Genomic DNA, 13,891 nt, shown 5'->3' on the forward strand with positions numbered 1-13,891 from the left:
AATCAGAATCTAGTGTAACACATGACTGCTATGTTTAATTACTCTAAGTTAATACAGCTTAATGGATATTGTTTGGCATGTAAGAGTCAGAGTTTTTGATGAAAAATACAAAGACAAAATAGCCTTTTTCATTTGAATGTAAGGATACCAAAGCCTTGATTCTCTGTGCATGTATAACCTTTCCTATGAGCAGTCATTCAGAACAATTATTATAGCAGGGACAGGCATTTGTTCAACTTACAAAACACTTCTTAGCCAAATGCACTAACAATGGAGACAGAATTTACTTGCATCAGCTGAATATGTTTTTTAACTCTTCAACCATTTTCTGTGGGTTTGCCTGAATGCATTCAGCTGTTGAAAGGAAACTGGGATACAACCGTGATCTTGAACTTTTTTTTTTTTCTCTCCGAAAGATAACATCAAACGTGCTCATTAGCTTCATTTCATTTTACAAAACTGTACTTTTTTGGAGTAGACTTCAAGCTCAGTACTATACACAAAACATCTCACATGTGCTAACACTGCAATCAAATCCTCGATTGCTGGCACAAGAAGATGGCAAGCTATTTGCTGCTACAATTAATGGAAAATAATATAAGATGACTTGATTCTTTTTGAAAACTTTCTTTAAGACATATTTTTGGGTAAAGCAGTTTTTCTCCTAGGTCACTAATCAATGTCTGTGAGCAGTCAAAACGGCTTTTGTTCCTTGACCCGTGAAGCTACCTTCTCAGTTATACCAAAGAGATCAACTATACACCAAAGAGATCAACTTTAATAGTGTTGACAGTCCCTCGATGGTAACAAGGAATCGTGAGAGCTCTGGGGGGCTGGACTGTATCCAGATTAAGAACCTAGAGAGTGGGCTGAACAGAACCCTGAGCTATTACTGGTGACAGTGGTTACGGATAATACAAGATAAAATAATTCAGGTTTAGATTTTTAACATTTATTAAAAAAGCAGGATGTATGTTCATTTCAAATTAAACAGTTAAAAATGTTAAAGCATACAAACAAATCAATTGTGTACTAGCAGCATCCAATTGTTAGAATTTTCTAGAACTCCTCAGTACGGTCTTGGCAAGCTAAAAATATTACAACTTGCAACCAACTGACCTCACCATAGTGCAGATAAAACAAACTTTATAAAAACAACAATTTAGGTTAAATAAGCTTAAATAAAGGTGTTAAATACAAGACACTTGATCAAAGCTTCTGTACAAAGATAAACAAATTTGGCATTGTACAATTGATTGGCTGGCTCACACCATACATGATTTCAATAGTTAAGCAGTATAACTGTTTAGCTGAACATCAACTATACAAAAGTAACTGAAGTTGGGAGTGGGCTAACCCCAGTGAGCCATTTACAAGGCATGTGTATTTTTAGAAAATCAGAACACTGTTTATATTCAGGCACCATTTGTTCCTGCAAATAAATAATCTCTAATGTATCTGCATCCAAACTAGTGTTAAACACATCAGTGCTAACATTTTATAAACACAGCTTTGTGACTATTCACTATACCTCCATTGTTATTGCTATGACAATGTGGACTGTGGAAATAAAACTACTGTACATACAAAAAAATAGAGCACCTTTTAAACATTAAAGTATATGTCTGGTTATTCTTTTTATCTTACAATACTGAAGCCCAAGCTAATGTAAATTGCTTTAATATCTTCACCAGCGCACCTGAAATGCAGGAACTAAAACCCCAAATATTCCTCTTCAGGCAAGCCCCAGCCAGAGCATCTTCTAAAAATGTCTAAAATGACACTAAGGATTTTTTACATTCATCTGCACACAAACAAATATCTGCTGTTCTCTGCTTTCTTCATATGAATTTAAAGACAGATTACCACAGTTCTCTCTCCTTTTCAAATGAATAAAGCTGGGTAGAGAATGTAGCAGAAACACCTAAAATGGATTGTGAACACAGTGAAATTATTACCCCGCTAATTCAAAAAATACAGCTGTTACATTGTTCAAATAAGTATTTTCCAGGGGCCCAGTCATTAAGATTTTTTGTCTATCGTATTGAAAAACCATTCTGTAAATTTCCTCAGTTGAGCAGCTGCTGTTTGAGACTCCTCCTGAAGTCTCATGTTATCTTGTCTCAGATGCTGTACCTCTGCTTGGAGAACTGCCTTGTCCTGTTTTTCCTGGTTAAAAGAGACACAAGTTGAGTAAAGTGAGTAGTCGTGATGACAGCAATTATTTTTGTTGTTAATATTTCTGTGCAAGTCATACAGCTATATTTTATTGAGCTCCCTAATCCATTCTGACAACTACTAACTGTAAGTTAATTCCCCAAATATGCTCCAACTACCTCATTCATTCTCAGAAAATATTGTAAGCTAAAAAGAAAACTAGATGCTACTTTAATAGAAAAATTACAGGAGTTACTCCATTTAACAAAAAAATTCAAGTACTAAGAGGATAAGAAACTTTCAGCTATTACAAATCATATGTGAGAGCCCAAGACATGAGGAATTTATTTCAAGCGTATGTTAAGGAAAAAAAAAATCTAATTTCAAAATTTTCCCTTACATGATTATTTTCTTACCAAAAGCAGTCTCATTTCTACCAGTCCTGGCATTATCTCCAGCTCAGAAATTAGACAGCAAATGAGACACAAAGCAAGTCATTGTTACATGATCAAGATACCACAAGGCCACAAGGATGACAAATCTGGAGTGTTAACTACTTAGCAACAGTGCCCGTGTCCCTGTCCCTATCCTTTGTTAAATCCAAGGTACCATAAATGGAGATAGTGTGCCTCATTCTTTCTGGGGTATGACTATATGTAGGACAGTTATTCTGGACTAAAGACCCATAAACTAGTTAGCCTTGGGGCAGCTTGTTCACATAACCACTCCCACAGGACCTTCTGCACTTCAGTGTTCTGATCAACCACTGGGCTCCACTATTCATTAATTACACTGTCTAGTTTAACTGATGTGCTTTTTTCAAGCCCTTGATGAACTCTGCATAAAACTATAACTATTGAAACTGGAGACTAATAATATCGCTAATGATCTCTTACCTTTCTCAGGTCGGTTTGTAGCTGTCGGAGGATGACTTCTAGCTGATTTACTTTTCCAGTCAGAGTACTCGGAGCATGTTCCCTGTGAAGTAAACCACTACCTTCACTCTGGGTTAGATAAAAACATTTTCTCCCCCAGCTTTTTCAGAGTAACACTTTTAGTGATAGCAAAGGAAACAAATCGGTTTAGGCATAGTTAGGAAAACACAGACAAAACCAGCACCAGCAAAAGATTATTACTGGAACATAAACCCATTGCTGCAATATCTGAAATATGACATTGCCTCTCATGCAAATCAGGCAGAAATTACAATGATTTTAAGAAGGAATGTTTTAGGAATTATTTGCACGTACCCTCACAGTGCAAGTCAAACTTGCTGCTAAATGGCGTGCCGAGCACATTTGTTAACAAGCAGCTTTCTGATAAGGACTGTACTAATCTGAAGCAAGCTGCAGCAGCAATTATTGTAAACCAAAAGAGCTGTTGAGAGTTCTTTTGTCTGGTCTGCAGTTGTGTCATTTCCAGTAAAGGATAAACCTCTGGCTTTATGGAGACAAATATTTTGTTTAAAGGTCAAAACATATGAAATATCGCCACAGGTTAATCAAATGCATGACTGAAGGAAAATACTGAGAATAGTTTCTGTTTCCTGTATGACAATGAGCACTGTGGGAGACAGTTTCATATATGTTATAGATTAAATTAGCCATAATGTGAATCATTTTGTCTAGAAGAGAGAAGCTGAAGAGAGAAGCTTTATATAAAAAGCTGAATCAGCTGCTTCATGCAAGTGCACAAATCTGACAGATTTGCCGATGCTAAAAGTGGAACATCTTCAACAGTCTTTTGCAATCCCTACTGATCACTAGGCTGGGGAAAGATGTGGACTTAGAAGTCATTACAATAAATGTGCTTTACCATGTAAGTTAGTTAATTTGTGTAAAATTGTTTCAAATTAAAATGTGATAGTCTAACAAGCAAGAAAATTTTTCCCTCCCTTTACTGTTCTTCCATTCCTTGCAGCTGAAGAGCAAAACTAATCAAAGATGTGTTTTTCTTTTAAAGCATGCTAGTGGACAGATTATACTGCTGAATCTGTGTTTTTAACAAGTATACTCCTCACAGCAGGGAAGACGGAGCGGGGGGGGTTGAAAAAGAGAATAATCTCTCCCAGAGCACTGGGAAGAATTTGAAGAATTGGGAAGTTTGGCATAAAAGTTTCCTGCAGTCCTCAGTTACAGGTTCTCTTGATTGATTTGCCTTTATATAAATGAAAAATTATGGATTTGCAAGTGGCAAATAGTGGCAAAAGATAGGTAGGAACACCTGTCCCAAGGTCTGAGACATTTGCTGCAGATAAGGTTATTGCATACTACAGAGTTGAGCTCCTGTTACCGGTTTTATTCAAATGAAAATAGAAATAAGTGTAACAAATTATTATTGTATAGGAGGAATACAGTGAAAAATTTGATTAGTTGAAACTCTGCATCTAACCCTACTCTGCCTTAGAGGCCTATTCTAGTGAGAGAGCTTTATCTGACTATACTACAAATTTTCTAGATAGAACTGCTCAGAGGTTGATTCCAAGAAACATCATTTTTTGAAACTAAAGACATGATCAGTCAAGGTTAACAGGTCTGCCATCAAATAGCAGTGAAAATGCATACAGGCAAACTGACATGCAACATTAAGAGAGCACCTTCTCTTAAAATATTTTTGTAAGAAATATGCTTTAATTCTGACATACCCAGTAGCCTCAAGGAAATCTTTTCCATCTGTGGGACTCTCATCCAAAGGTAAGTCTTGTGTTCCTTCCAAGTCCTGAGCTTGCTGCATATCATTCAAGGTGCAAAAAGATGCTACTCTCTGATCTGTAAAAAAGTAACGCAAGGATACGTTTAAAGCTGAACATATGTACAAAATAGAAGGCTATATTACAGCCATTATCATGGTTCAGTTAGAGAAATGGATGTAGGTTTCTACATCATAGCTTTGAAGATAATCAGCAGATGTAAAGTATATTCCAACTAGTTGGCTTCCCCACATCTGCATCCAAAGGCAACCCCAAGCAATTTTTTGTGTCTATCAGCAGAGTAAGATAGATTTGTCTGGACCAGTTAATGCTGATATGAACAGTAAATTGGTCTTGATGAAATCTGAAGAAAACCATTTGAGAATTCAGGGCCACAACGAATGACAGTAATAATTCAGCGAAAAGGTTTGCATTTTCCATGGACTTAAAGCCATCGGATTCCTCAGAAATCTGCACTGTTCGTTTCATATTGCTTTACTGTCTCAAGCATTTGCAGAACCTAATGGTAATCTGCATACTTGAAAAACAATAAATTCACACTATTTTTATCAGTTGAGTTTTTGTTATATATATATATTACTAAGACACACTATTATCTACATTGGATTCCACTAGAACATAATCTAACAAGCACAGATGTAATTACCTATGGATATACAGTGTGGTTGCCAAAATACATCAGTCACCACATCATAGAAGTATGCCATGCAGATCATCATTGCACAGAACAGGAGTAAATGATGCATTCCTTAGTATTTAATTTGTTGTCTTTAAAAAAAAAAAATCCGTATTCTTTGGAGATTGATTTAACTTATTTCTGCCAAACAAAATCCATGTCTGTAGGCTTGTATAAATTCTGGCGACAACAAGCCTGCCTTGCCCTTTCTCCCCTTGCTCTACCACCCCACAGGCCCGAAGCTTGCATTATCATGCAAACGTGCAAACATAGGAAATATTAAAGAAAGTTTACAAAAGGCAAAAGTCATCAATCCCAGACCATCACCTAGAAACGGCGTGTGATGACAGAACGGCCCAAATTCTTCATCTGAGTCAAAACCTGGAATAAGATTTAGAATGTTCCTATGAACAAGACAGTCCATCTCTGCTGGAGCAGCTGTGGCCCTCACGAACAGCGCAGACAGTGGAATACTCCCCGTGCAACTCATGCTGGCTCTCATTCTCAGCCTTGCAACGCCATTTTTACACAACACCGACATTACAGTAAAGCATGAGGTGTCATGCCCCATGTCTCTAATAGTAATATCCACTATTGCGACACAGCATGACAACTTGGCATGATACATAAAAAGACAACCCTCCAAACTCTAAGCATCCAAACAATGAATACAGGCCAGATCATTTTAACTAGGAAGGAAATCGTGGTTTAGAAGTTCCACCAAACAAAAATCGGAAATCACTAAAAAGCTCTTTAAAGGGATTTTTAAAATGAATAGTTTTAAGGAATAGCGAAGATATTGACAATTCATTCTATAATATAATAAAGAAAAGTTGCATGTCATTTTTTGTCCAATTTTAAAGACCACAGCTCATTTCCGCTACTTTTATCCTTACTTCTGGCTGGTGATGGATCTCAGCAAATACGAACATGACTTTTTCATATCTGCTGGCAATAAGGTAAGAATATAATTTTAAACACATCATCAATGACATCATTTACAGATTTGAAACTTAAGTTGAATAGATTTAATTAGTACAGATAAACTAAAACTAATTTCCCAGATCAAACACAGTATGTAGGCCAGAAACAAGACTATGTAAACCATCAGTTTGAAGTACATATCTAATTACTGATTTCACCTTTATGCTGTTCACATTTTCATTACCACTTGATAGAAGACAACAAAGCCAGCAACAAATGTTATGCTGCTGCTATTTTTTCTACGACCAACAACACGTGACGTGACATTGTGTTTCACAGGCAATTCTACTGTAATATAAAAAACCCTGCATTTTCCTCCCTCTGCCGAGTAAGCTTAATTAAAGAGAATGGCCACTATTCTGGTTTATTTTGTCTGTTGAGAAAACATTTTGTCAGTTTGATCTCCCCAGCAGTATTTGAAAGCATCTTTTTCTTGATGGATAAAAGCAGGTGCAAAAACAGGTACATGCAGCTGTTAATGAAATCATGACGCCATTTTTAAACACAATATTTTAAAATATTTTCAATATTATTTCAACACACAATAAAAATATAAAAACATGGATGCTTGCAATGAAGCATAATGTGTGGATTAACTTTTTCGTCCTTGTGTAATCCCTAATGAATTTCAACTCTACATAATTTAAAAATAATATTAACACTTAGAGTAGGAAATTAATTGTTAAACCTTTTCTATTTTCCTAGTATAACTTAAACATATTTTTCCAACATTCATGTCTTTATAAAATTTGAAACCATATTCTCACATTCATCAGGTGAGGAATAAAGTCACTACGTGGTCACTAATAACCAGAAGTCTCTAATCATATAACATACTATGTAAATTCCTGTGTTGCTCTTCAAAGAGTAGTTCCTTAATTTTCAAAAGCCAGGTTAGTGTCAAAATCATTCTCTGAACAAGTTAGTAACACAATAAGTCTCTGTAATAACTAGTACATCAATAAGATCCTGGCCTAGCAAAATATTTTGCCTTTAAATACTTTTCAAGTTCTTTCAAAGGCACATTTTTATTTTCAGTAACTATATCAAATCTCACTGATCTCCCTGTAAGTATTCATGTTTAGCAATAGTTTCACCAATTTACTATTTAAATCAGAACTGTTTTTAAACCTGAATTGTGGTGAAGATCGAACTTGTGCTTCAAAGAGCAAGATCTTCCTACTGATTTTTGGTTTATTTGTTCTTAACAGAATTGGCTTGACCCTACATTCATGAAAATGAAATCAAAGCTACTTTCACCGACAATTAATTTTTCGAAAGAACAATCAAGTGTATTTCTGGCTACAATGCTGTAGACATAAGTTCTGCTTCCTCCAAACTACAGGGACACCTTTTATTCAATTCAAGTGATATGTGCATACTAAACAGAAGAAAATACATGTAGATCTCAGAGCTCTTATTTTTATCTGGACGTCCTTGCCAAACCCCACATAGGACCCATGCATAGAAAACTATTTGCAAAAATATAGTGGTGTTTATATCAAAAGTTTAAGCAACAGTTGACTTAGCAAGACCAAAGATGAGACAAAATTCATGTCTCACTTTAAAGTAATAGAATTGTACAGTTGTAACCACTAAGAATTTGAATCTGTATTTTCATTGTTCCAGACCACTAGCAGAGGCCAGAAAAAACTCCAGACAATTTTGATGTACTGGAGAGCAGAAAAGGCTAAAATGAATATAGTGCATGAAGCCGCTCTCTCATTATTAGGCAAAGTCTACCCACAAACATCCACCGACATATTCACTGAAGCAAAAAGAGTTATACATGCATGCACTAGAAATGACCGAATGTTAACTAAATATTTTCATTTTTTTCTTTTTTTTAGCAGTTTAACATACTAATTTGGTTAAAATAATTATCTCTCATACTCAATGCTTCACTTCTTTCTCATTATGTTATGTGCAGCATTACTTGCATTAAGCTATAAAGATTTTAAATGTAAGTATTAAAATAATATTAATTATAGCAGCACAGATGTTTCTGCAAAGATAAATTGGCTTTAAGAAACACTGCATTCTGATTGGCACTAGTAGACTTTCATAAAAATAACCTGGAAAAAATATCAGAAGTTGAAACCACCTATTTTAATGAACTAAATCAGAGACATCAGAGGGACTTTCTTAGGCTGTTAATTCCCACAATATGATTTACCAAACACTAAACAGCTTTTTTTAAGCACAATAAACCCAGTTTAAAGTAGCACAAAGAGTAAAAATTTCTATTCATAATAATAATTAAAAATATTTATGTTTGTGCCAATTCTCTTCTATAATGACAGTAACAGATACGAACATCTAGAAAGACTTCTCCTTTTGGTCTCCAAAACATTGAAAAGATCCAAAACTAGCCATCAGCAACATAATACACATTTTGAAAGCCAGTCCTCCTTCCCTAACTTGGAGATCTATTGGAAGGATATGGAGATCTATTTGAAGGATAATACAAAAAGAGAATTAAAGAATACATTCTCTCCTTTTCCCTTATTCTTTCCTGAGATTTCTTTGTTCTCCTTTTTCTAATTTGGCTTTCCAATGTATTCTGTAAATCCCCATATCTTTATCTTTACTCAGTTCAACATGCTTTCTTTCTTTTTACTTCTTTAACTTCTCCTTTTTCACCCCAATTGCCCTCCCTAAAACCCCACCTCTTTTGCTGTACAGTCACATCCAGTTCTATCTATTTTTTATTGTTTGCTTCAGGGATGGATACAAAAATATTACAACAGTGTACTTCTAGCATGTCAGCTGCTCCCTGGTTACTGTCTCTCTGCAGCTCCCACCAAAATAAGTGAAGGGAACGGGAAGTAGCCTATCCATGTATGAAAGAAATGGAAGGATACCCCTTGCTGCTGACTGCATGCACGCTAAAGATGATCTCTGGACAAATATCAGAGGTAAAACTATGTGCTGCAAAGGAAGGCAGTGAGAAGACTTAAAATAATGTTGTACTGTGCTCCAGCTTATGGACACTGACCCTCAACAGACACAGCTCAAGCAAAACCCCTTACTGATGCAGCTTCTGGAGCCTGTGGAGTTAACGCCTGCACAGCTCTCCATTGCACTGTGACGACCTGTCTTAGGAATAGCAGAGGATTTTCAGGAAAAGTTCCGAAGTAAATATTCAGCTTCCCACAAAAGTTCTTGCCAAGCAAAAGCAGTGAAAATGAAATCCTCACAAAGTGAAACGCGTTACCATCATACTTTCAATTAAATAAAAAAGTAACGACCTACTCCACCCTCATGGATCACAATTTAAAAACTGCTGTTCTAGATAGAACCAAGGCTTCAATTGGATAAAAGCTAATACTAATTAATAAATAGCCTAGTCAACTGTTCATTTGGGGGGAGGGAGGGAAGCTAAAAAATGAGACCGCTGTTCTTGTTACACCCATGAGTAAACTCTGAGTACAGATGATGGTAGCAAAAATCTTGCTACTTTAATTCTTAATCCAATTAATGCCAACATTGCAAGCACCTAAAAAGGCTATATTTAACATTATTCGAGATACAATTGCATTTTAAGACAGACAGATGAAGGATTGTGAGGCCCACATTATGGATGTTGAACTGATCAAGATATGTAAGTTGTCAACATACAATCTAGAGAGATCACAGGGGAAAAACTCTGACCTTAGAATCAGATTGGTAATTCTAATAAACTGATATTAAGAAAAGACCTTGTACAAAGAAAAAACGAAAATTAAGTCTTGTATCTGGGTTCTAGAACAGAACACAACTTTGAAATATCAGGTTGGCAAAGCCAAACTAGAGAACAATTCTAACATTAATTTCTTAAATCAGTATTAAACAAGTCCTATCCATTTTGTGATCTTTTTCATTGAAGGTTGGGGGGAAGGGGAGGGGTGTTGTTTGTTTTGGGTTTTTTTGAGACGATCCTATATAAAATGTGATCACATTTCCACCCAGTTTAATAAAAAGATCAAAGCAGTTTTATATTCAGAAGGGGACAAACTTTAGAATCATCCACTCTCTTTTTCACATTGATAGAATGCAGAACAGTAGTTCCAAGCTATTTTTAAATAGTAAGTTGAAGCAACTCCTAAGTCAACAAATTAAAATACATAAGGAAACTGCACCTGCTAATTCATATCCAACACATTCCCTCCCAGTGATTTTTTTATGACATGCCTATCAGTTATTCTTTTTTAAATGACTTTCAAATTGCAAAACATAGGATAAAGAAAGTTGAACATGGGCTTAAAAATTCCATTTCTTGTAAAAATTTCAAATTGCAGTACTATGAATTTAGTCAAAACATTTTATAAATCATCTAACATATACACAGATATGTCTATTGCAGAGTCCTAAACAGAAAAGAATTATATTCCTTCATACAAAACTAGATTATTGTTTACTACTCAAATTCCTACAATAATTCAAAAAAACCCCAACAAAAAGTTTCTATCTTGCGACTCAGACCATCAGTTCTTCAGCATTATCCACAGATATATTTAAGATTTCTGCAATTAAAACCCAACAAGTGAATACTCCTCCTCCCTAGGACTGTGGATAGCTACGTTGTTCTACCTGTCTCTCTCAAATTCAAACGGTAATTACGCTCACATAACACTTACCAAAGTGAAATTATTTTCATCACAATATTAAGTAGTAAAAATAATGAAAATCTATTAAAGTTTTCAAAGAAAACTAAAAATACAGGAGCATAACTGGTAGAGAATGACCTTTTAGTCAGCTGAACTCAAAATATTATTAGCATTTAAAAATATTCTTCAAGTACAAAGTTACACAGTTAGTCGTTTACTGATCCAAATCTATTTCCAGTTGTTTAGGTGTCAATAGCAAATAGCAGGATGCTCCCTGAGTTAAGAAATGTCGGAAATTTTAGGACAGCACAGTGACCTAACAAAAACACCCCTCAGAAACAATAAAACACAAACATTTAACTGTATATATTCATATATACACTCAATCCAACATCCACCTTTCTGTGTTTAGATGTTATGTGTAGGTTAACTCTCACAGAGGTGAATTAGATTTTTTCTTAGTTAACCTGGTCTTACAATTTAATAATGCAAACCTGGTCTATATCCTGCACCTCTAGTTCTGCTATTGGAAAATAAAGCGTACATTTTTGCTGTTTTTCAAGGGCTTATTATGAAAACTGAGAGGGACTGCAACATCGTTTGGACTACGTGTTCACGTTTATAAACACAACACAATAAACTCAGGGAAGTGTTACTCCCAGTTTCACTTTAAACATCTAGTTAAACGCTTTGAGTCTCTCCTTCAAAGCACCCGATTTTTCCAATTGATTACAGAAGGAACTTAGGCCCCTAAGTGGATGAATTGTACCCAAAATCATGAAATGTATCATGAATACCCCAAATTTTCAGTGACAATCTTCCACACTGAGAAATGATACTGCCAAAAGAACTAAAGGGCTACGGAGCAAACACTGGATTTTTGTAATTCAAAATGTGGCTACACAATATATTTTTTTTTAAAAAAGTTTGTGTACTGAACATTGATCTTTAATCAAATTTTCCTGTTACCTTCAAACGCTCGTGCAGCATCTACCAGGTGGGACCAGTCTAGCCCTGTGGCAGTGTCTGGCAGGGGCATCAGGCCAGGATCATTGAATTTGGCTTTATCAGATAAGGACCCATCTGAGAACCAGAATTCATCTAAACAATAAACACAATAATTAGTCTTCCTACAACAATGATGTACAATTAATTTTGAAGCTATTATAATGAACTATAAAAAATGTAGAAGCAAAAAGCGCTTTTCTTCATTTCTCTTGTTTCTGTCTTTTCCTGTTCAATACTCAGTATGGGTGGAACAATTTGTAAACTTTGGCAGAATAAGATGGGAAGGGTTTCTAAAGGTTTTTTTGTGCCACTTTGCACATGATGTGTTCTTCGCATTTTCATGTGAATGCTGTGTGAGTAGGCAGCATCCATTCTTAAAGCATACCATGTTAAACCTGAGCACTGAGCAGAAAAGTTGCTGGATACACAAAGTTATATTTTTAAGGCGGCTGTGAAACAACATATGAGATATTTACATGCAGAGTTTTATTCTGAAACTTAAATATTTCTGTTCCAGAAGCAATTTTAAAAATACCACCTGCTTTTTTTTTAATGCATTTGTAAATTCTAGCCTATTTCCAAAACTCACTTTCACATTGAAAATACTACCCTATTAGTTTAATATTTGTAGCTCTATATCTGAGGATGTAAGACTTGTGTGCCGATCTCTAAGCTCCAGAGTGAGATGTAACACATTGTATACTGTAAATAGATTGTATATTAATTGAAATGTATACACTATAAAGTTAATTCAAACACAGCTTTCAGTTATGCAGTCTTTTAGAAAGGTACCACGAACATACATCTTAGTAGAGGAGATGCTAATTTTCATAATTATCTTAAATAGTTTTACATTTTCCTTGTCTATCCATAGCAATCTTCACTCTGATCAATGTGAACACATTAAAATGAATACTGCTGGACAGGCACACAGAGGTTCTTGAAACTGAACATAAACCAAATACATTATTTATAATCACATTTCATCTTAACCGTAAAGCTAGTGATACAATATTGTACTTCTATTACATAGTATAGTCAGGAAAAAAAAAAATTTGCTTCAGATGTATCTACTTCTATTAAATAAAAAGATCAAAATAGTAATTTTTCATCAAATATTTCAGAAGGAAATTTCCATCTAGTTATTCCAGTGATTCAGACTATCATATTTATGAGGAATATTTTTTCCAGGACAACACCACGCACAAAAATCAATGAAGGAAAAAATGCACACATACAAGTGAAAGATACATAATAGTTTAAGAAAATGGCATGTTGTCATTGTCCTGGTATCAATGAAAAAGAATACCAAAGTCCATTTGAATTAAAGATTTCTGACCCAAAAATCCAAAAGCAGTAGCCCGTTACAGAGCATTGTACTGCAGGGAGCAATGATTAGAACATATCATATTCTTTGCAGAAAGCTTGTTTTTTAAAAAAAAAAAAATCAGGAACAGGAAAGCAAAGGAGGTTTGCAATCCTCTGTCAAAAATTAGGAGTCCCACAAAGCACAACAATGCACAAGAGGTAGAAATCCTGTTTTCTGTGGAATTTATCTTGTTCTACAACTTACATGAAAGATGTTATCTTACAATTGGAAGTGGCTTGACAAACCTCTGTAGAAATATCTTTCTCATTACCCACTCTTAGTATGCAAAAGTGGATGTTACATGAGATGGAAAATGTAACATACAAATACATTCTACCCATACATCTGTACTAAGATTTTATTTTCAGTTCCTTATAAACATACATAAAATCTTATGT

At 35.1% G+C, this 13,891-nt stretch overlaps 1 protein-coding gene across 1 annotated transcript in view; it reads right to left on the bottom strand.

Annotated features, from left to right (window-relative positions):
- Positions 1-942: 942 nt before the first annotated feature.
- SIPA1L2 (signal induced proliferation associated 1 like 2) overlaps positions 943-13,891 on the bottom strand; it is a 153,556-nt gene continuing 140,607 nt past the window's right edge. Inside the window, exons 19-22 of the mRNA XM_075146451.1 lie at positions 12,086-12,217; positions 4,802-4,925; positions 3,054-3,135; positions 943-2,169 (exon numbers count right to left, since the gene is read on the bottom strand). Of these exons, the coding sequence (XP_075002552.1) occupies positions 2,023-2,169; positions 3,054-3,135; positions 4,802-4,925; positions 12,086-12,217 (485 nt within the window). The 3' untranslated portion in view covers positions 943-2,022. The remainder of the gene's footprint in view (positions 2,170-3,053; positions 3,136-4,801; positions 4,926-12,085; positions 12,218-13,891) is intronic.

This window comes from Calonectris borealis, chromosome 3 (genome assembly GCF_964195595.1).
Source record: "Calonectris borealis chromosome 3, bCalBor7.hap1.2, whole genome shotgun sequence".
Taxonomy (NCBI): domain Eukaryota; kingdom Metazoa; phylum Chordata; class Aves; order Procellariiformes; family Procellariidae; genus Calonectris; species Calonectris borealis.